Source organism: Mustela nivalis (genome assembly GCF_964662115.1).
Source record: "Mustela nivalis genome assembly, chromosome: 3".
NCBI classification, from domain to species: Eukaryota; Metazoa; Chordata; class Mammalia; order Carnivora; family Mustelidae; genus Mustela; species Mustela nivalis.
Genome location: NC_139022.1, coordinates 27361657 through 27386628, shown reverse-complemented (window position 1 = coordinate 27386628; position 24972 = coordinate 27361657). Strand labels below are relative to the sequence as shown.

Here is a 24972-nt window from a genome sequence, read left to right as displayed (position 1 = left end):
GATATTTGTTAGTCTTGTGTAGGATTCCTTGTACATAAAGATTTGATTCTTGTTTTTTGCTTCATAAAATCAGTCATTGTCTTTGTCATTGTCTTTGTCTTTATTTTTATTAGAATGTGACTTGATTTTATTAGAATGTTTTATTAGAATGTGACTTGATAAAGTAATTTTTACATTTATCTTTTTCAGATTTTTTAATTTAATTTTAATTAATTACTTTAAAAAATTTTTATATTTTAAATTTCTTTTAAGTGTTCCAGAATTCATTGTTTATGAATCATATCCAGTGCCCCATGCAATACATGCCCTCCATAATACCCACCACCAGGCTCTCCAACTCCCACACTCCTCCCCTCCAAAACCCTCAGTTTCTTTCTCAGATTTCTAAAGTTTCTTGGATTGGTAGATTTGTTTCTTCTACCAATCATGGGGAATTTTGTCTATTATTTCTCCAAATAATCTTTCTCTCACTCTTTTCTCCTCATTATACTTCTGTAATGTGAATGCTAGTCTATTTGATGTTGTCCCAGAGGTTTCTTAGGTTCTAATCATTTTTGTTCTGGTCTTGAGAGTTAATATTCACTAATAGTATCTTCAAGTTTCCTGATTCTTCTATCTGCTCAAATCTGCTTTTGAAATCTACTAGTGAATTTTTCACTTTATTATTCGTTTGAGCTCTAGATTTTTACTTATTTTTTAAAATTTCCATTCTTTTGTTAATATTTTCATTTTGCACATACATAATTTTCCTGGTTTCTATTATTATTATTATCGTTATTATTATTAATTTTAATTTTACAAGAGTTTCCTTTAGGAGCTTGAGTGTAGTTTAGACATGTGTTTTTAGTTTCCCTCTAGTCATTTCAATAACTGGGCTCTGTCAGGAATATCTGTCAATTTATTTCATTCCATTGGGATTGATTTTTTTAATACATCTTTATTATTTTGTGAGTAATAGATATTATCCCTTTATAACTGGTAACACAATAATTTATATTCTCCTTTTTTTAAGGTTTCTTGATTTTTTTTTTTTTGGTTTGTTGACTTTTTTAAACTGATACTGGTGCTATTTGTCCATTTATTTAGGTACCATTCCAATTTATGTTTGATATGCATTTATTTGTAGTTTATGGTCACTGCATATATGTGCTTTATTTCATTTTAGTTTGCATATATCTACCATATTGACAAAAATTCATTCCTAGTCCAGTAACTCGATGAGAACAGGGAAAAAAAAAGAAAATATATATACTTAAAGGCAACTCTTCTGGTCTTTATATATTGGCTCTGTGATTGGGTACTAATTATTCAACAGTTAGATAGTATTGCACTGATCCCAGTGATCTGCCTGTGGTGAAAGCTTTGGACCTTCTCCAGTCTTTTCTGAGCATTCATATGGTTTTCTTTTGTTTATTTATTTTTTAATTTTTTGCACATGCAGCTTTCTAAAGATTTATTTATTTGAGAGAGAAAAAGAGAGAGACAGAAAGAGCGTGATCCCAAAGAGCAGAGGGAAAGGGACAATTTCAAGGGGACTCTGCATTAAGTTCAGAGCCCCATGTGGGGTTAAATCTCATGACCCAGAGATCATGATATCAGTCAAAACCATGAGTGAAATGTGCATTGGCCAGACACCCCTTCATATAGGGATTTAGAAAGCTTATGGAAAGCTTTAGAAAGGCTTCTTTCAATGTCCTAAATTCCTAGTGAGATTCCCATGGCATTTTCTCCTGGACTTTGTCCCTCCATCGTATTAACTCCATTGGGTTTTTTTGTTTGTTTGTCTGTTTGTTTTGTTTTTGTTTTTGTTTTAAAGATTTTATTTATTTGACAGAGAGAGATCACAAGTAGGCAGAGAGTCAGGCAGAGAGAGAGAGAGAGAGGAGGAAGCAAGCTCCCTGACTAGCAGAGAGCCTGATGCAGGACTTGATCCCAGGACTCTGAGATCATGATCTGAGCTGAAGGCAGAGGCTAAACCCAGTGAGCCACCCAGACGCCCCTAACTCCATTGTTTTAACTAGTAAAATTTTTCCAAGGCACACGGTTTATTACTTTTTATTAAATAATTTTTAGTAATGTCCATTGATCTTTCAATCTGCACTGCAAATTAAGTAAGTCAGACAAACACTTTGCATATCATTCAAATAATATCCTGACTTATTTGAGTAAGCACACACAATAATATGTGAATCTTCGGTTTCCTTTCTGTAATAATGTGAAGGTTTTCTCTTTCCCCTCTAAATCCAAGGACTATGATTTCATGCTGGGAATATTTTCTGCCACCACACATAGACATTGCTATGTCCAATATAGTAGATATCAAGTAGATATATCTGCATTTTATATTTGTTTGATATGTGGAATTCTTACATGATTACTATTAAATATGTCCCTGTCAATATATGAAACCGAAATGTCACAGTACTGCACAATGTCTCCACACATTATTTATATATTTCCTGGTGACTTTCACTTCCTCACAGACAGAAATTGGTTTAAGGTTTGTCTTTTCAATGAATAAATGTTGGATGTATTTGACATTTATGCATACAAATATAGTTTTATTTTATGTGAGATATGAAATAACCAATGTTCATAAAACAATATCCCAAATAAACATGATTTTATTTAAATAATTTTGAACTAGTTCAAACTTATAAATTCCCTTATTATCACATATATGTGGATATAATTCAGATTTATTTTATTTAGTCTGCTAGGTTGGATTTTTCTTCTGACACCAAGGATTGTCAGACTTTCATATTCATTATGCACATATTCACTATGCTTCAGCAAAATAATTCTTGCAAAATGCCTCAATTTTGATATCTACTGTATCAGACAATAAGATTTTCTACACATATTCAGTAAATGATTTTTAGTTGAGTTATTTGTTGTTAAAAATTGTCACAACGTTGCTTTGTTTTGTTTGCTTAGTGAATAGTTCTATTATTGGAAAGGAATATTTTTCAATTCTGTTTGTACTTTTTATGCTTGAGAATACAGTCTTCTGACTATGTCTATAGTGGCTTTAATATCGAGGAATACAAATCTAAAGTCATACTTGGAAGAGTGAATATCATGAACAGCAGCAGCTAAGTCACTTGGTAGGGTTTTCTTTCAGTTACTATGAAGACATTTAAAATTCTTTCCGTAGCTGCTTTTTTTCAGCCGCAAGGGAAGAGTACTCTGGCTGTTACTAAAGAAAAATCCTCAGGGAATCTGTGTATATGTCTCAAGGTAGAAGATAGTTTTCCAAGGCTCAGTGCCAATGAAATTCTAATTTTTCTTTACAAGGGGTAGTTCAGAACGTGTTCTCCCTTCATCCTGGCTACAGGGATTAAAAAGAGAGAAGAGGAAAAAGAAAAAGAAAGGGATTTGGTGTTTTTCTCTAGCACAGATGGTATGCCACAACTAATGACAGAAGTGAGGAAATTCCTGAACTAATTTCACTTATGATTTAATTATATGCAGTATACTCTAATACATAGCCTTGATGTAAAAGAAGATTTTAAAGAAAATTTAACTAATGCATTCCATTTCTGAAAAATAATCAAACAGATTATATGCTGTGAGTATATCTGGGGGGATATAATCCATGCTATTTTCTAGAGAGCAATGTGGTTATTATATGAGGATTTGAATAATTTTGGATTATTACTTTAATCTAAGACAATATACCTCCTTAAACATTCATTGGCATGTAGGATGAGAAACTATAGCTTATCAATTAAATCCGCCAAATTAATATATCTATCTAGGTAGATAGATAGACATATATTATCCTATTTATACTTAAATGTTTTCTTTTTATAAAAGTGTTAAATGATTAAAATTAATTTCTCTACCATCCAGTTTCTTCTTAAGGTTATACACATCTAGCAAATCTATAACCATATTTTTAGCTAAAAGTAGTATTAGATGATTGTCACAGTTTAAAAAAAAAGAGAAGAAAAGAAAAGTTTTTTTTAATAATGTTCATATGATTCTGTTTTGAAACATCTATATGTGTTATTTCTAGTAGTTATTTTTTTTTCTTACTATTAATGCTAGAAGGAAAAGAATCATTCAATTTCTTACTCATAATGGCAAGAAAACTTACTTTGGTCACTTGATCATACACAAATGATACAAATACCAATTTTTTTCTTATGGAACCAGAGAAACAAAATCAATAAAATACAATTTTAAAATTAGTCCATTTCCTCCTCCAAAATTTTATTAAATTATAAATTCCACAATGATTGCTGTCATAATATTCTTCAAAACCTTTTTGAGTAGTGGTATAGCCTACAAAGAACAAAACTTTATTTTGTTTAAAAAATGTTAGGATGTTAAGAAACTAATATACACAGGTTGATTTAATGGGATGAATAAAGTATTTTTTCTATGCTAACATATCTTTACTTTTTAAACAGGTCTAAGTAGTAATTTTTATAATATATATATCTTAAAAAATTCTACTGGATAAAGGGTATCCTACAGGGGTAATTAATGCTGTGGCATAAAATATATATACATGTTTCAATAGAGTTTTATCATCCCAAATCCCATAATGTTTAACTTGGATATATTATATACATACATATATATATATGTATGTATATATATATATATTTACATATAAAGGAACATCTTTATTATGGGTACTAATAATTTCTCGACTCTAACTTCTATTTATTGTCTTGATATTTTAGCCTTAATGGAATAACCCATTGAAGCACATTGTTTCTCTACAAACAGGATTTCTCTTATCTTTTCTTAAATTTGGCAAGAATACTTTAAATAACTGTAGTTGTGGTGTTTTATTCACTTCAGAATTTGATAATTGGGTATACCTCACATAAAGTAAGCCTTCTCAATGTCCAAGCTATGAAAATTCATCTTATGTCCATTGAAGGATAAATTTATTTCTGACTTCGAAGTTATTTGCTTGACTGTTCCTAACCACTGTAGAAATACTGGTCAATGTGATGATTCAAAACATAAACAAAGAAGAAGTAGCAAAATCAGCCTCAATGCTTCTTCTCACCATGAGAGTTATGTCTTCTTGTATCACTTGTTTCCTGATTTGGCATGCTCATGGGTTTCATGCATTACTTCTGATTTCAGTGGCAACCTGGGGCCATGCTGGTGGGGGGGGGGGCTAAGAACTGGCTCATTAGGATGTGATGGCAACTCTTACAGGGATGGACTGTCAAACTCTGTTACTAGGAAATTTCTGAGAGGATAGCGCTGTGAATGATCTGGTGAGTGGCTCCCTATAGGTGGTTCCAGTGCACTGTGACAGGAGACTGTCACCCATGAGGCATTCACTGGATACTACTTTGGCATCTGGCCTCTATACAAGTGTGGGAGGAGTGGGTGGATAGGACACAGGGATTAAGACATTGGGATATAATGGGTCAATGAAGAGCTGTGTTTACATCTTACCTTCATTGTATCAGTTACAAGGTTTTGGTTTTGTTTGTTTGTTTTTATGTTCAGTTAGCCAACATACCAATGTATAGTGCATCATCAGTTTTTTATGTAGTGTTCAATAATTCATTGCATATACACCCAGTGCTCATCATAACACAAGCCCTCCTTAATAACCATCACCCAGTTTCAGCATTCCCCCTTCCCCCTCCCTTTTGTAACCCTCACTTTGTTTCCCAGAGTCCAAGTCTCTCATGGTTTGTCTCCCTCTCTGATTTCTTCCCATTTGGTTTTCCTTCCCTTCCCCTATGGTCCTCTGCACTATTCCATATATTCCACATATGAGTGAAACCGTATGATAATTGTCTATCTCTGCTTGACTTATTTCACTTAGCATAATCCCCTTCAGTTCCATTCATGTCAGTGCAAATGGTAGGTAGCTACATATTTTTAAGCAAATCACTCTTTCAGGTTTTATAGACCCTGTGCTCCAGGCTATTGACTATGGCCTCTTCTAGACCATTCATCTCCAGAGAAAATCAAAGCTGGACACCTCTAAACTTGGACCAGTGGCCAGCAGCTCATTGGTGGCAGCCTGAGGACTAGAGGTAGGATGAATCCCATCCCAGCAGTATGTCAGCTCTTCACCAACCCACACAAGCAATAAAAGACCGCCCAACCCTATAATGCAAATCTTTCCACAGGTTCCCCTTCTAGACTTCTACCCTCTTCTCTCCTCCTCATAGCCTGTTCAGATTTTGCCTGCATTCACAGTCCACCCATTTCCTCCAGGAAGTTGTTTGCAGATGCTTGGCCTGCCTCTGAGGCCCATGCATAGGTGCTACACTTCTTGCCTTTATTCTCAGTGTCTGAATATCCATGTCCTACATGGCTCCCAGAGTGATGTTTTTTACCCCAAAATATGTTGACTTACTTTCTTTTTTTTTAATTTATTTTAAGTGTTCCAGAATTCATTGTTTATGCACCATAGCCAGTGCTCTGTGCAATACATGCCCTCCATAATACCCACCACCAGGCTCCCCCAACCTCCCATCCCCCACCCCTTCAAAAATTTCAGATTCTTTTCAGAGTCCATAGTCTCTCATGTTTCATCTCCCCATCCAAACAAGTCTTCTATATGGATGTTGAATTCTATTCTTTTTGTTTGTTTGTTTTGTTTTCTAGAGAACTCATGTACTAATCTTTTACCAAAACCTAAATGATGGCATATAATGGAGGGTCACACAGTTAAAATTATAGGTGTTTATAATCCTTTGCATTTATAAAGCAACTGTTATGGAGTAGAAGCTTCATCCTAAATGTCTCTTCTCCTCCATCCAGTGGCTTCTGCCTTAAGTTTGCTGTCCTTTAATCCATAGTATGTTAATTCCTCAGTGATGAAACAATGCCATGTTCTTCCAATAGCCACATTTTATATATTATCTTGGTCTGTGGTCTTTTTTCTAAATTGATATAGATTATTTATTTGAGAGAGAGAAAGCTCAAGAAGAGGAAAAAGTGGGGAGAAGCAGGGTCCCCACTGAAAGAGTGCTTGATACTGGGATTAATCTCAGATTCCCGAGATCATGACCTGAGCCAAAGGCTGATGCTTAACTGACTGAGCCACCCAGGTGTCCCTGGACTGTGAACTTTTAAAACAACCTACATGGGTACAAACTCCACCCTACCACTTTAAGTGGCGTGACTATTAGAAAGCAATTTACTCTGTTTTTGTTTTTGTTGTTGTTGTTGTTTTGTTTTGTTTTGTTTCATTTGTGGAGTGGATTATTAGACTATTTATTTTGGAGATTTATTTTGTAGATCAAGTGAGCTAATCCATGGAAAATGTTATAAAGAACTAACTATGTTATTTCCAGTCATTATCTTTTATTATTACTAGGAGTCTATTATCATGAAATAAAAGAGCACAAAATTATTCCATTCTTGCTCATCCACCATATTCTAGGCATTGTTGGTTTATTCCAGATCAAAGAAGATGAGATATGGATGTAACAAACCAAACCAAAGTGACAGAGTTCATTTTGCTTGGGTTTTCTGGTGTTCTCCATCTGCGGGTCACACTGTTTGTGATATTTCTCACTGTGTATCTGCTCTCCCTCATGGGAAACACCCTCATCATTTTCATTGTTCTCATGGATATCACACTCCAAACGCCCATGTACATTTTCTTAGGAAATTTGTCATTCCTAGAGATCTGGTACACCACAACCACAGTGCCTAAATTGCTGGCCACCTGCCTCTCACAGGTTGTTACCATCTCTGTTTCTGGTTGTATAACCCAGTACTACTTCTTTTTCTCCATGGGAGCTACAGAGTGCATCCTGCTGGCTGTGATGGCCTATGACCGGTACCTGGCTATCTGCAGCCCTTTAAGGTATTCACTTCTCATGAGTCTTCAGCTGTGTCTGCGGCTTTCAGCTAGATCTTGGATTGGGGGTTTTATTGCTCCTCTCCTACCGACCATACTCATCTCCCACCTAAACTTCTGTGGTCCCCAGAAGATCAACCATTTCTTTTGTGACTCAGACCCCATTTTTAAACTCTCCTGCTCAGATACATTTTTGGTGGAGGCTTTGGGTTACACATGTAGCTCTGTTGTGATTCTAAGTTCTTTCCTTCTCACTATGTCTTCCTATGGGCATATTGTGGTGACAATAATCAGGCTGTCTTCCCGGGAGGCTCGGAAGAAAACTTTCTCCACCTGTGCCTCTCACCTCACTGTGGTCTCTATCTATTATGGCACCATTATCTTTGCTTATGTTCGCCCTCCAGCCAAGTACAATTTCACTATTGGCAAAGTCATCTCAGTGTTCTACTGTGTGGTTACACCTTTGGTAAATCCTCTCATATACACCCTGAGAAACAAAGATGTGAAGAAAGCTCTCAGAAAAACTCTAGCACAAAAGAAATTGCTCTTAGCATGATATATGAATGTTTTGAGACATACTCTAAAATATTCAATTTATAATGGATTCCCAAATTTCACTTGTAAAAGTTAAGTATTGAAAATTATATTATGAAATTGATACCAGATAATATGGACCATTCTCTGTACTTTACATTTTTGTTTGAATCCTACTACATAGCTATTCTGTAATTACTATGTTTAAGAATATCAGTACAATGTCATAATAATAAAGAGATAAATTACACCAGCTCCCTGCTTACAAGCCAAGGCTGGTTTAGGTCCATAGTTCAATTAGGTATTTTCATAATTATACCTCATTAACAGTCATGCACCAAAGATTGTTTTTGTTGAATGTGGCAGTGTTACTCCATTTGGTAGTTGTGTTATTATAAACATATCATTTTGACCCTTTATATAATTTTCTAAATTAACATGTATTAAACACATATAATAAGACAGCACTCATTTAAACTAGATTTTTTAAAATTATTCATATAAATAGAAGTAGAAAATTTCATTGGAAAAATTGCAAAATACTAGATAATTCAGATTTTTACTAGATAATTTTCAGATTTTAACTGCATTTCAAAATATTAGCAGAGGTAAGAAGATCAAGATGTGGAGGGAAAAAGAAAAGAAAAATCTAGAACTGGAGAGTACAGTAATGGGATGCCTATCATAGTAAAACAAGTATCAGCTCCTCTCAGATTTTTATAAAATACTCAAGCTAAATAAACTAATTTAACACAGAAAGAGAGAAGAAAAAAATAGAAAAAAGGGACCCAAACTAGATTTTCCTTCACTGTTTACCTTCTTATTTTAATTAAATATCTTTACATTTTTCAAATATTAAAATACAGTTCAGTAAGAAATGGAATGAAAAGAGAGCTAAGGGAAATACATATTTCTAAGTTTTTTAGCAAGACTGTTTTCCTTTTGATCACCTCATAAAATATTTTCATTCAAAGTGTGATCAGTGCACTAGAAGCATCAGAATAATCTGGGAGCTTAGTTAGAAAAGCTTATTTAAGCACAGACATCTTGAATGACAGTAAGAAGCTCAACAAGATTCCCAGTTGACTGATGTGCAGATGATTATATTACTAGAGGCACTATTCTAGGCAACTAAAGTTTTAAATAATCTATTTTAATGGCAAAAGTATATAGCAAAATCAAGAATTTCTTAAAAATGCCAGTGCTTGAATTTTTTTCTTAAACTTTGATGTGCCATTTTCTAGTAATATCAAAAGTGTGTTTTTCTTGAATTCTTAATTAGTTTTTATTTTTAAAACAGAGCATACTGATGTAAAATATTGTCTTAGTTACCTGTACATATAAATGAAAAACTTGTGACATACGTCAACATTTTTTTCTAACCCTAACTTTTCCACAAAAATATCTAAAGCTACATACGAACTCTCACAATAACAGAAAAACATTCTGTACCAATGCACTGCTGTTGTGTATGCCATCCCACTGTAGGAGAGGAGGAATTCCTTGTACCTTCTTAGGTTCTATGGCTAAGACTAAGTAATAAACTGACATGAGACCTATTAACAGAAGAAAAGTAAAAGCTAATTTCCATATGCACATAGGTGTCTTCAAAACGTAAGTGAATCTGAATAAGCATTTTGGCCCAAAAGCTTATAATCCTTTTTAAACCAAGAATGACAAATAGTGGGCATGTGACAAGACAAATAGTCTTGATCAGTAAATTATTGGAAAGTGATACAAGTGTTATTTTGGTAAGTTTGTTTTATTAGTGCATTTTGGCCTCAACTCCCACTCTGCAATGATAAGAATATTCTCTTCCTGGGACAGGGTGTGCACCTTTCATAGGAAGTGCTATCTCATTTGAGAGAGAAAGAGGGATGTCATATAGCCCTTCCTGCATATTCTGTTTCTTAAGTGCCCTGAACTCAAAATAGGAAATATACCAAAGTGGTATATTTTCTGTGACATGTTCTTAACCATCCACAATTGGACAGATGGTCCTTTACCTTGTTAATATAGTAATATTTTAAAATCCAAATTTTTGGCAGAATGTATAACTAAATCCACTCTTTCTTTATTATGCTAGTTATCCCAAAACTCTAACTGGATTTTTTTTTTTTTTTTGGTAATGCCATTTCAAACCAGAGCCCATTGGTGCTTTTGAGACATTCATCAAGGAGGGTATATTACTTACTCCACTGCAATTTAAAGACATATAGAAGAAGCTTGCTTATTCAATTCATTCATTCTCATCCCATTGTTATATTTTCATAAATTCTTTGTTCTTACTTTTCAATAACTGCAACTAAGTTGGTTTCATTGGAAAGGTGTAATCCTAGTAATAATAGTAAGTGCCACATTTCCTTCCAGTAGGATGCATTAAAGCAAATTATCATGGAATCTCAAATTCTATCCTGCTGGTTATCTTCATCAAGCAGTATAACAGCATAATAAAACAAAATGCAGATGTAAGTTTCAGTTTAAAAATATCAGAAAATATCAAAGTAAAAGTCAAATGATAATTATAATATGAATATGTATTTTGCTTACTGACTCTATTGGATATATCATTTATAAATATTCAAAAAGTTTAACTTTTTGTTTTGCCGATTGTTCCCTTCACTGTGTAAAATACTTTTGGGGTATGTGGGTGGCTCAGTTGGTTAAGGGTATGTGGATGGCTCATTTGTTTAAGCATCCAACCTTGCCTCATGTCCTGATCTCAGGGTCCTGGGATCATAACTCATCATAACTCAACAGGGAGTCTGTTTCTCCCCCTTGTTGTGCTCTCTCTTTCTCTTTCAAATAAATAAGTAACATCTTAAAAAAGACTTTTTATTAAGTGTTGCTGTCCCAATAGTTTATTTTGCCCTTGTATCCCTTGTCTGAAGACACATGTGTAGAATAATTTTTCTACAGACTATGTCTAAAAATTACTGCCTAATTTCTCTTCTAGGAGTTTGATGGTTTGAGGTAGCACATTTATGTCTTTAACCTATTCTCAGTTTACTTTGGTGTATGGTGTAAATAAGTTGTCCAGTTTCATTCTTTTGCATGTTGCTGTCCAGTTTTCCCAATCATTTGTTGAAAAGAGTGTCAGGGGCGCCTGGGTGGCTCAGTGTATTAAGCCACTGCCTTCGGCTCAGGTCATGATCTCGGTGTCCTGAGATCGAGCCCCGCATCGGGCTCTTTGCTCAGCGGGAGCCTGCTTCTCTCTCTCTCTCTGCCTGACTCTCTGCCTACTTGTGATTTCTCTCTCCGTCAAATAAATAAATAAAATCTTTAAAAAAAAAAAAAAAAGAAAAGTGTCATTTCTCAATTGTATACAGATAATGATACTTCATTATTAGCATATAAAATTGTAACATATCTCTCTATGTTATTATTATTATTATCATTATTATTATTTTTACCCTGTTATTTTACTGAAATCATTCATTATTGCTAGTAGTTTTTTGGTAGGGTACTTAGGGTTTTCTTTATATACTACCATATAATCCACAACTAGTTAAAGTTTTACTTTTTTTTCCTTATTAATTTGGATGTCTTCTATTTCTTCTCTAGTCTGATACTGTGGCTAGGAATTTCAGTACCACATTCAATAAAAGAGGTGAAAGTACGGCACTTGGTTGGTGCAGTCAGGTGAGTGTTGAGTCTTGGTTTTGGCTCAGGTCCTTATCTCAGGGTTGTGAGATTAAACCCCACATCAGGCTCTATGCTCATCAGGGAGTCTGCTGAAGATTCTCTCCCTCTGTCCCTCCTTCCCACTCTCTCTCTAAAAATACACCTGAAGCTATGTTAACTATGTTAACTAGCTGGTATTTATTTACATATAGTTTAAGATTTTATTTATTTATTTGACAGATATCACAAGCAGGCAGAGAGGCAGGCAAAGGGGGTGGGGGAGGTAGCAGACTCCCTGCTGAGTAGAGAGCATGATGAAGGGCTTTCTTTTTCTAATGGATAAAGCAGATAAAAACATGTAAATTTTGACATCAAAAACTAAAACATGTGAAGAACAAAAGTGAAGTGCTTTAGCATCCATTTGAAGTTATGTTGTTATTAACTTAATATTGACTCTTTAAGGGGTACTTGAGTGGCTCAGTTGGTCAAGCATCTGCCTTCAGTTCAGGTCATGATTCTGGGGTCCAGGGATTGAGCCATCACCAGGATCCCTGTGGCAGAAAGTCTGCTTTTCCCTCTCTTTCTTCTACTCCCCCTCACTCATTCTCTCTTTCACACTCTCAAATAAGTATTTTAATGGACTGTTTAAGTAAAATTCTTTTAAAATTCATAGTAACCATAAAGCAAAAATCTACATTATAACACAAAAAAAATAAAGGGACTCGAAATACACTATGACAGAAAATTATCAAATCAAAAAGGAACAAAAGACACTTACAAAGGAATTAGAAAACATCCAGAAAGCAATTAACAAAATGGTAGTACTAATTTCATATGTATTCATAATTATTTTCCTTTAAATGGAATAAATTATTCAAAAGATGAAAAGTAGTCTTTTTTTAGAAATGACCCATCTATATTATGCCTACTTGAGATTTTTATTTGCATTTAGAACACACACACACATTCACACACTAAGAATAAGGGGATAAAAATTATATTCAATGTAAATGGAAGGCAAAGAAAACAGAAACTAAAAACGTATTAACTGAATATGAAGAAATAGAAATCTGAATTGTCCAATTACAGTTAGATTAAATCAATTATCAGAAATTTCCAAGAAAAAAATAAGAAAGAAAAGAAAAAATCCAAGATCCAAGAAATCCAAGGGCATTCTCGGTAAATTTAAGAGAACACTTAGAAAGAATTAATATCAATCTTTTCAAGGCCTTCCTAAACAAATAAAAAAATATATAAAACTATATTATGATCTCCCTGATATGAGGAAGTGGAGATGCAACATGGGGGGTTTAGGGGGTAGGAGAAGAATAAATGAAAGAAGATGGGATTGGGAGGGAGACAAACCATAAGTGACTCTTAATCTCACAAAACAAACTGAGTGTTGCTGGGATGCAGGGGGTTGGGAGAAGGGGGGTGAGAATATGGACATTGGGGAGGGTATGTGCTTTGGTGAGTGCTGTGAAGTGTGTAAACCTGGCGATTCTCAGACCTGTACCCCTGATGATAAAAATATATTATATGATTATAAAAAATAAAAAAAAATTAAAATTAAAAAAAAATAACAATTTCATTTAACAAGACCAGCATTAACCTGAAATCAAAACCTGGCAAGGATAGTTCAAGAAAATAGAACTAAAAACCAATACCCCTGATAAACACAAAAATAAAAATTTTCAATAAAGTTATAACAAAAAATTTAATAAGTACATTAAAAGGATCACCCACATGATCAAGTGGGATTTATTACAATGATGCAAGGATGGTTCAATATCCATATCCACATATTGATCAATGTAATACACCACATTAACACGATGAACAATAAAAATCATACAATTATCTCAATAGATGCAGAAAAATTTTTTGACAAAATTCAACATCCATTTGCAATAAAAACACAATAAATTTGGTATAGAAGGAATATTCCTGTAACTAATAAAGGCTATATATTATACGACTTCAGCTTATATCATATTCACTAGTCTCCCCAGTTTTATTCAACATGAATAAACTGGCAGTCTTGTGCAAGGAATTTATTAAGTAAAATAAAACATGTCCAAGTCAGAAAGGAAGCAGACTTTCACTATTTAAAAATAACATAATATTATAGAAAATTCTAAATATTCTACAAAATACTGGTAGAACTATAATTAAATTTAGTTAAATTGCAGGGTACAATAAATATTTGAAAATCTATTGTGTTTCTATACCCAAATGATGAAATTTAAGGACGAAATTTCAGGGAGAAAAATTAATAAACCAATTTCTTAATTGAATCAGAAAAATAAAATATATAAGAATATATTTGACAAGGACCTGAGAGACCTGTACACTGAAAACTATAACACTGATACAAGAAGTTAAGTCAAAAAATAAATATAAGTTTTTCCATGTTTATGAATTGGAAGCAAAATAATTGGTAAAATGTCAATAGTCAAAACAATCTATAGGGGCACCTGGGTAGCTCAGTGGGTTAAAGCCTCTGCCTTAGGCTCAGGTCATGATCCCAATGTCCTGAGATCAAGCTCTGCATCAGGATCTCTGTTCAGCAGGTAGCCTGCTTCCTCCTCTCTGCCTACTTGTGTCTGTCAATAAATAAATAAAATCTTATTAAAAATCTATATATTTGATACAATTACTGTCAAAATTGCAATGTCATTGGGGTGCGTGAGTGGTTTAGTCAGTTGGGCATCAGCCTTCAGCTCGGGTCATGATCCCAGGTCTCAGGATCAAATCCCATGCTGGTATCCCAGCTTAACAGGTAGCCTGCTTCTCCCTCTCCCTGCACCCAATTTGTGCTCTCTTGCACACTCTCTCTTAAATAAATAAATGTATATTTTTAATTGCAATGTAATTTTTCATAAAAACATAACAATCTTTTTTTAAAACTTTTTAAAAAGATTTTATTTATTTATTTGACATACAGAGATCACAATTAGACAAAAAGGCAGAGAGAGAGGAGGAAACAGGCTCCCTCCCAAGCAGAGAGCCTGATGTGGGGCTCGATCCCAGGACCCCAGGATCACGACCTGAGCCAAAGGCAAAGAATTTAGCCCAATGCGCCACCCAGGCACCCCAACAATTACTAATTTTTAATAAACCCAATAGGGATCCTGAATAGCTAAAAATATCTTGAGAGATAAAAAAGCTGGAAGCATCATAATTTTTAAATTTAACACTGTATTACAAACTATAGTAATCAAAACAGTATAGATCTAGTATAAAAAGACACCGACATTAATGGAACAAAAAAATAGTCCAGAAATATACTTACAATTAAAGTACACAACGAGGAAAAATAGTCTCTTTAATAAAGGACTTTGGGAAAACAGGACTACCACATGCAAATATTACCTAGCATCCTTATATTTCACTACCCACAAAAATTAACTTGAAATGGATCAAAGACAGACAACCTGAAACCACAAAACTCCTAAAAGAAAACATAAAAAAAGAAAATACTTGACACTGATCTTGTTAATATTTCCTTTTTGGAAATATGCAACAAATAAAATATGTTGTAATACATCAAATTAAAGAGATTTTAGATGGCAAATTGAAGAAGACACAATAAGATGGAAGACCATTCCATGCTCTTGGATCGGAAGAATAAACATTGTTAAAGTGTCGATACTGCCGAGAGCAATCTATACTTTTAATGCCATTCTGATCAAAATTCCACCAGTATTCTTCAAATAGCTGGAGCAAATAATCCAAAAATTTGTATGGAATCAGAAGAGACCCCAAATCGCTAAGGAAATGTTGAAAAACAAACAAACAAACAAACAAAACTTGGGGCATCACGTTACCTGATTTCAAGCTTTACTACCAAGCTGTGATCACCAAGACAGCATGGTATTGGCATTAAAACAGACACTTACACCAGTGGATTAGAGTAGAGAGCCCAGATATGGACCCTCAACTCTATGGGCAAATATTCTTCGACAAAACAGAAAAAATATACAGTGAAAAAAAGACAGTCTCTTCAATAAATGGTGCTGGGAAAACTGGACCGCTATAAGTAGAAGAATGAAACTCGACCATTCTCTTACACCGTACACAAAGATAAACTCAAAATGGATAAAAGACCTCTACATGAGACAGGAATCCATCAGAATCCTAGAGAAGAACATAGGCAGTAATCTCTTCAATATCAGCCACAGAAACTTCTCTCAAGATATGTCTCCAAAGGCAAAGGAAACAAAAGCAAAAATAAACATTTGGGACTTCATCAAAATCAAAAGCTTCTGCACAGCAAAAGAAACAGTCAAAAAAACAAAGAGGCAACACACCAAATGGGAGAAGATATTTGCAAATGACAGTACAGACAAAAGGTTGATATCCAGGATCTATAAAGAACTCCTCAAACTCATCACACACAAAACAGACAATCATATCAAAAAATGGGCAGAAGATAGGAACAGACACTTCTCCTATGAAGACATACAAATGGCTATCAGACAGATAAAAAAATGTTCATCATCACTAGCCATCAGTGAGATTCAAATTAAAACCACATTGAGATATCACCTTACACCAGTTAGAATAGCCAAAATTAGCAAGACAGGAAACAACATGTGTTGGAGAGAATATGGAGAAAGGGGAACCCTCTTACACTGTTTGTGGGAATGAATGTTGGTGCAGCCTCTTTGGAGAACAGTGTGGAGATTCCTCAAGAAATTAAAAATAGAACTTCCCTATGACCCTGCCATTGTACTCCTGGGTATTTACCCCAAAGATACAGATGTAGTGAAAAGAAGTGCCATCTGTACCCCAATGTTTATAGCAGCAATGACCACGGTCGCCAAACTGTGGAAAGAACCAAAATGACCTTCAACGGATGAATGGATAAGGAAGATGTGGTCCATATACACTATGGAGAATTATGCCTCCATCAGAAAGGACGAATACCCAACTTTTGTAGGAACATGATGGGACTGGAAGAGATTATGCTGAGTGAAATAAGTCAAGCAGAGAGAATCAATTATCGTATGGTTTCACTTATTTGTGGAGCATAACAAATGTCATGGAGGACATGGGGAGTTAGAGAGGAGAAGAGAGTGGAGGAAATTGGAAGCGGAGGTGAACCATGAGAGACTTTGGACTGAAAAAGAATCTGAGGGTTTTGAAGAGGGCAGAGGTGGGAGGTCGGTTTCCAGGTTGTGGGTTACTATAGAGTGCACGGATTGCATGGAGCACTGGGTGTAGTGCAAAATTAATGAATAGTGCTATGCTGAAAATAAATAAAAAATGAGTACTGTTCTTGTGAAAATAAATAAAAAATAAATTTAAAAAATTTAAAGACTACTTAAAAAAAAGGAATTTTTTTTGTGACCTAATATATGCTCCATTTCAAATGATTTTCCATGTGCATTCAAGAACAGTGTGTATTCTGTTGCTTTTCTAAGGAATGCTCTGTATATGTCCATTAAGTCATTCCAGTCTAAAATTTCATTTAAGGCTAATTGTTCCTTATTGACTTTCTGTTTGGATTATCTATTCAAAGATGAATTTGCAGTATTGATGTCCTCTACTCTTACTGCATGCTGTATATTTCTTTTATTATATTTGCTAATATTTTCTGTATATATCAGGTAGTCTTATATTAAGGATGTAAAAATTAAAAATATTCTATTGTCTTGTTACTTTGAGACATTAATCATTATATAATGGCATATTTTTCTTATTACACTATTGTCTTAAAATAATGTTTTTGTTTTGTTTTCTTTAGATCCCATTGCAATACCTCCCCTAACATTCTCTAGATTTCTATTTTTATGGAGTATATTTTCCCTTTCAATCTTTTTTTCCCCCTTTCAGTATTGACTATGGGGTGGATGGACTTTTGTGAACCCTTTAAGAACTATTTCTCAGTTTCCTATAAGCTATGGGTCTTGTAGATGCACAGGCCATTGGATGCCAAATACAGATGTTTTTGAGGGCTTATCCCTCAGATATAGGTCTTAATATTTGGTTGGCCAGATGTAAAGTTCAAATCCTTTGCTCATTAGGCAAAAGTTCATCACTGTGAGTTCCCGCCCAATCATGGCTTACTGTTCTGGTGGTGGGGTTTATAATGAGATTATGTCAGCCTCACCTCTTTACTTCAGTGTGGGTTTTTCCTCACTCACTTGATATGTAGGATCTGCTCAGTTATTTTTTTCCCCCAGAGAATATTCTTCCATATGTCGCTGTATACTCATTTTTTCTTCTATGAGGAGTGACATTAACATTCGCCTACATCATGATCTTAAACTAAAACGCACTAAACTAGTATTTTTCATTCATTCTGTTTAGTTTAACATGACTCTTCTTTTAAAACTGGGACTAGAAAAATTTTTCTGTGGCCCTACGAAGTTTGTTCACTGCTCACTGTTGTCAGGACATGATTTAGAACTCTGGTATTCTAAGGCCCTGCTGTATCCAACCACCAGAAGGACCTTGGAAAGGTTTTTAAAATATTTTGTTTTTAATAAAATTACTTATGTTTCACATAAGTGTGTGAAGTGTTCAAATTCAATGTCACTTCCAATATGAAAATTCCAGATTTGTGTGAACATTAATCCAATTGAGGATTCATGTGATCATGTGATTGTCAGCTGCTGGGTTAATAGAAATAAGCACCAAATATGCTATTTAAATGAAAAATATCAGATGGAAAAGAGTTAATCAGTGTATCTTTATAGAGATGATAAATATTTATTTTATGAAAGACATACTGTTGAATAATAAGGCAAATATACATATTTTTCAAAATAGAGAGAAGGGAAAAAGAAAAAAGAAAGAAAGAAAGAAAGAAAGAAAGAAAGAAAGAAAGAAAGAAAGAAAGAAAAGACAAACTTTAGCTTCTAAAAATGTGATTCAGGCCTCTATTTCAGAATGTATTGCCTACAAAGGCATGATAAATTAATTGAGTAAATATTTGTAAATTAAAGAAAAAAATTGTAACAAAATAGAAAAAAATTAATCTATGACAATTTTTGATACAAAGTTCAATTAAAAAGTTGTCAAAGAACTAGACATAATTTTCCACAAAAATAAAGCATTCAAACAGCATCAGAAAGTTGATGAAGGGGCGCGTGGGTGGCTCAATGGGTTAAAACCTCTGCATTCGGTTAGGTCATGATTCCAGGGTCCTGGGATCTAGCCCCTCTTTGGTCTCTCTGCTCAGTGGGGAGCCTGCTTCCTCCTCTCTCTCTGCCTGCCTCTCTGCCTACTTGTGATCTCTCTGTGTCAAATAGATAAATAAAATCTTTAAAAAAAAATAAAATAAAATCTTAAAAAAAGAAGTTGATGAAATTATTCTGTCCTCATTAGTCAACAGTGTGTATTCAAATTGGATGCCTGTTTGTGTCAGAGAACTTGGTAAAATGTTCTACTGTTAAAAAGAGGCAAGCAAACAGAAAGCTAAATATGTCCAGATACATGGTCTGGCAATTTTTTTTTTAATATTACTTAAAAATAATTTAATTTATTTATTTTACAGAGTAGGGGGGATCATGAGCAGGAAGAGGGGCAAATGCATAGGGAAAGGAGACTCCGCACTGAGCAGGGACCCTGATGCGGGATTGAATCCCAGGACAGCAGCATCATGACCTGAGCCAAAGTCAGATGCTTCTCTGACTGAAACACCAGGGCATGCTGGCCTAGTAAAATTTTTGAAAATTTTTTCCTGAGAAAATATTCAGAAAGACACAGATAAATCAATTTTAAAAGTTACCAAAAGATAAATTTAAAAGATAAAAATTTAGGGGCGCCTGGGTGGCTCAGTGGGTTAATCCTCTGCCTTCAGCTCAGGTCATGGTCTCAGGGTCCTGGGATTGAGCCCCGTGTTGGGCTCTCTGCTCAACATGGAGCTGGCTTCCCTTCCTCTCTCTCTCTGCCTGCCTTTCTGCTTACTTGTGATCTCTGTCTGTCAAATTAATAAATAAAATCTTTAAAAAAATTTTTAAAAATAAAAAAAGATAAAAATGTAAAAGCATTCTATGAAAGAAACAAAAATTATCAATAGCTTTTATACAGTAATAGATAGTTACGTATGGTGAATTAATTTGGTGGTGTTTTAAAAACTGATTTGCTAATTATAAATTCTGAGCCCCTTAAGTACTTATTATCATTTTATGTTAATTCTTCAAAAATGACAATTCTCAAATACTATGCCTACAAATTATATATTGCCTACATCTACTAGATATTGGACCCAGGATCCCTAATCATTTTTGAAATCCTAACACTATAGAAAGTGTTATAATTTCATTTATTTTTTCCTTTCATTATTATTTTTAATATATTTCATTTAATACAAATTTTGAGAGAGGGAGAGAGAGCACAAGCAGAGGGGAAGGTGTGAAGAAGGAGAGAAAGAGCTTTAAGCAGACTTCATGCTCACCTTGGAGCCTGATGCAGGTCTCTATCTCAGGACTCTGAGATCATGCCCTGAATCAAAACCAAGATATGGACAATTAACTGACTGAGCCACCCAGGCACCCCAAGTTCCCTTTCAGACCTAAATTCTGGTGCTAATTGCTGTTGATTTTTCTCTACTTTTTGACTCTGATGTTACTACATTCTTAAATATGTAATCTCTTATTTCATTATTTATTATTTTTCCAGCATGATCTTTCGAGCATGAAAGATAATTACTTAATTAGCCCAAACTGTGCTGTTCTCAACTTCTTTCTTCACAATGCTAACAGAGTCCTATTAAATTTTTAGATCAAACCCACATTAAGTAATTGTGTCAGCGTGACAATAAAAATGCCCTTACTGATCATTCTGTAGTACATTTTATCATCTATTACCTTTTATTTTTCCTGAATTTGGCATTAACGTCCATCTACTCATTCGTATGTTTTTAATTATCTGTTCTTCTAGAAGTCTCCTCTATTGTTCTCTTTTTAAGTAATATATTTTCCATATACTTAAAATCAATAATTTCATTGTATTCAAAGACATTTGCTTTGGCTAAATCTTCATCCTAGGCATAAATCTGGAAGTTCTGTTTCTTGGTCTTGTGTTGTGTTCCCTATACTCTGTGTCTTTCTCTTGGTCTTCTGTGGTGTTATAGTCAATCACATCTCCTTGTAAGTTTCAAAAATGAATATAACTAAGTAATATTCCATTTTGTATGTGAACTGAGATGTCCTTGAACATATGACTAGATAAAGAATATGTGGTTCATATATACATAGGAAGATTACTCAGCAATCAGACAGGATAATACCCACCATTTGCATCAACATGGATGAAACTGGGGATTATGCCAAGTGAAATAAGTCAGGAAAAGAAAGACAGTTATCATATGATTCCACTCATATATGGACTATAAGGAAAGAGCAGAGGATAATAGGGGAATGGAGGGAAAATTGAATGGGAATAAATCAGAGACAGAGATAAACTATGAGAGACTTTGGACTTCAGGAAAGAAACTGAGGATTGTGGAAGGGCTATGTGGGATAATGGGGATGTGTGATGGGCATTAAGGAGGGCACATGATGTGATGAACACTGGGTGTTATATACAACTAATGAATTATTGAAAACTGCATCAAAAACTAAGGACATGCTATATATTGACTAATTGAACTTACAAATACTAAATTCATAAAAAATACATATAGCAATGGGATATGTTTTCTCTAATTTTTTGAATGAGACTTAGGTTGTTATGGCCTTCCATCTTGGACCAACTATGCAGTATCCCAGAGGTTTTGAACTGATATGCTTTCATTTTCATTACATTGAATGAATTTTTTTAAGTTCTTCTTTGATTTCATATTTGAAGAATTCGTTCTTTAGCAGGATGCTCTTAAATTTCCAAGTGTTTGAGTTCCTTCCAGATTTCTTTTCATAATTGAGCTTCAGTTTCAAAGCGCTGGTGTCTGAAAATATACAGGGAATAATCTCAGTTTTTTGGTATCAGTTGAGACCTGGTTTGTGACCCAGTATGTTATCTATTCTGCAGGAAGTTTCTTGCACACACCAAAAGAATGAGTATTCTGTTATTTCAGGGTGGAATGCTCTGTATATAACTGTGACATCCATCTGTTCCATTGTGTCATTCAAAGCTCTCCTTTCTTTACTGATCTTCTGCTTAGATGATCTGTACATTGCTATGAGTATGGTGTTAATATCCCCTACTATTCATATAGATTTCTCAAAAAATTTTTTACTTTAGTTTTTAATTGGCTTATATAATTGTTTGCCCTCATGTTGGAGACATAAATATTTTTTAATTATTAGACCTCTTTGTTGAATAGACCTTTTACATAAAATGTAGTGTCCCTCACATCTCTTACCACAGTCTTTGGTTTAAAATCGAGTATCTTTGATATGAGGATTGCTTACTCAGCTCTTGTGAGGTCCATTAGTGTGGTAAGTGATTCTCCACCCCTTCACTTTCAGTCTGTAGGTATCTCCCGGTCTAAAATGAATCTCCTTAAACCCCTTTATATTTGGAAAAAAATAAAATAAAATGAATCTCCTGTAGAGAGCATATGGATGAATCTTCCTTTTTTTTTTTTAAGATTTTATTCATTTGACAGAGGGAACAAGTAGGCAGAGCAGCAGGCAAAGGGATAGGGAGAAGCAGGTTCCCTGCTGAGCAGAGAAAGCCTAATGTAGGGCTCTATCCCAGAGCCCTGGGCCTGAGCTGAAGGCAGATGGTAACAAACTGAGCTGCCCACGTGCCCCTGGTTCTTGTTTTGTTTGTTTGTTTGTTTGTTTTTCCAATCTAGTGCCCTATGTCTTTAGTTGGAGCATCATGTACACTCAGAGTAACTACTAAAAGATATGAATTTAGTGTGATTGTATTGCTTGTTAAGTCCTTGTTTCTGAAGTTTTTCTCTGTTTCTTTCAGTCTATGCTATTCTTGGGCTCTCTCTTCAGTTACAGAATCGCCTGTAATATTTCTTGCAGGAGTGGCATGGTGGCCATATATTCTTTGTTTCTGCCTGTCCTGGAAGATCTTTAACCCTCCTTCAATTCTGAATGATAGCCTTGCTGTATAAAGTTCTTTTAGCTGCATGTTCTCCTCATTTATTTCCCTGAATATATCTTGCAAGCCCTTTCTGCCCTGCCAGGTTTCTTTGGATAGGCCTTTTGTTTTCTGGTGTTCCACCCTCCATACTTAAGGAATCCCTCTCTCTAGTAGTTCTCAGGATAGTTTCTTTGGCTATAAGATTTGCAAGCTTCATATTATATGTTGGGGTGTTGAGCTGTTTTTATTGATTTTTGGAGGGGTCCTCTATGACTCTTGGATAAGAATGTTTGTTTCTTTCCCAAGATTAGGGAAATGCTCTATCACGATTCACTGAAATAAACCTTATAGCGCTTTCTCTTCACCCACTTGGTAATCCCTATAATTCTGGCATAAGTTGATTTCAAAACATCATTAAATTATTGAAGATTTTCCTCATGGGCTACTAGTTGTCTCTTTTTTCTTCAATTTCATTTCTATCAGCTTCCCCTCTTTATTCCTTCTTTAGCCTCATTGACCTTAGTTTTGGAACATCCAATTTAAACTGCATCTCATTCATAGCATTTTTATATTTGATCTCATTTCCTCCCTTGGTGATTCTGAGTTATCAGGTATGTTTATTTTTCCCAAGCCTAGCTATAAACTTTATAATTTCTATCCTGAATTCCGTCTCTAACACCATGCCTATATCCATATTGATTTGCTCTGTGTCAGAGAATGTTGCCTCTGGTTCCTTTCTTTGTTGTAAGTTCCTCCTTCCAATCATTCTGCCCTTGGGAGGTTGGGAGTGAATGTACCAAGACCAAAATATCAACCAAAACCCAAGCAAACTACACTCTAGGAAAAATCCAAAGTGGTCATAAGTCACCACACAAAAGCACACAAAGCCCAAATGCACCAAAACTACGTATATATGGTTCTGGAAGGAGAGACTATAATCTTCTAGGGTAGGAAAAAAAAACACAGGTGATCCACTTGTTCTTGATTGATTTTTTTTTCTGTGTGTTAGAAGACAGTACATCCCAAAATTGCAAAAAAAAAAAAAAGAGTAATATTTATATTTAAATAAAAATAAAATTGGATAGCTAGAAAAAAACTATCTTGAAGCATATATATTTAAAATGTAGATGTGAAAATATAAAATTTAAAAGGATACTTAAGAACATAAGCTAGTAAATAAGAACCTAATTCAAATAGGGAAAATGCAAAAAAAAAAAAAGAAAAACAAAACGTAAAATTTTAAACTGCAGGATAAAGGAGTAATGAGGAATCACCTGTAGCTCAATGTGTTATTTTCCACTGCTTCTGGATAGTTACAGTCTCGTGGGATCCATAAGTTTGTCATTCACCTCTTCTTCCAGTCTGTCTTCGGGGGTGAAGGTGGGGTCTTGCTGCTCTACTGTTTTCAGGTATTTGTGCCTGGGAGGAGTTGCTATACCCCTTGTAAGGGATAGGGGCTTAATGTAAGCTGGGCCTTTATGTGGCTTTTGTTCTCTGGTGGCTTTCTGCCCTTTTTCAGAGAGTTAGAGCAAAAATGGTAATGACTGGATTCCCAGACTGCAAGATTAGTCTCTCCCCTTTTCAATAAACTCGACCAGTTGAACCAACCCCACTTTTGTGTGTGCCGTGCTTCACAGAAACCTAAGGGCAATGCCCACAGCAATCCTCCTGGGGGATTAGCAGGGATCCATGAATGTCTCTGCACTTTGTTTCTTTGGGATTTTGAGGGTTTGTGGGTTTGCACAAGAATTCTACTCTGCTGATGCCAGGTCATGGATGGATGCCACTCTTACTATTCTATCCAGGGCAACTATGACCCTGAGAGCTTTCTCACAGTCATGGGCACAGTTATTTTCCCCACCAGGGGATGGTAAGTGACCTGCACATTCAAGTCATTTTCAGGGTGCTCAGGCAAAGAGCAGTCTCCTTATCAGTCTGGCATGGTTTATGGTAACACAATTCTCTCCTGGGACTGCTGAGTGTAACTAGTTTCCCCATTTGCCATTTCA

At 34.8% G+C, this 24972-nt stretch overlaps 1 protein-coding gene across 1 annotated transcript; it reads left to right on the top strand.

The window, feature by feature from the left end:
• Window positions 1-7421: 7421 nt before the first annotated feature.
• Window positions 7422-8363, top strand: LOC309861981 (olfactory receptor 11L1-like; the record flags this gene model as incomplete). The annotated part of the gene is made up of 1 exon (XM_082725238.1): window positions 7422-8363. One exon carries the CDS (start codon window positions 7422-7424, stop codon window positions 8361-8363), a length of 942 nt encoding a protein of 313 aa, XP_082581364.1.
• Window positions 8364-24972: the final 16609 nt, after the last annotated feature.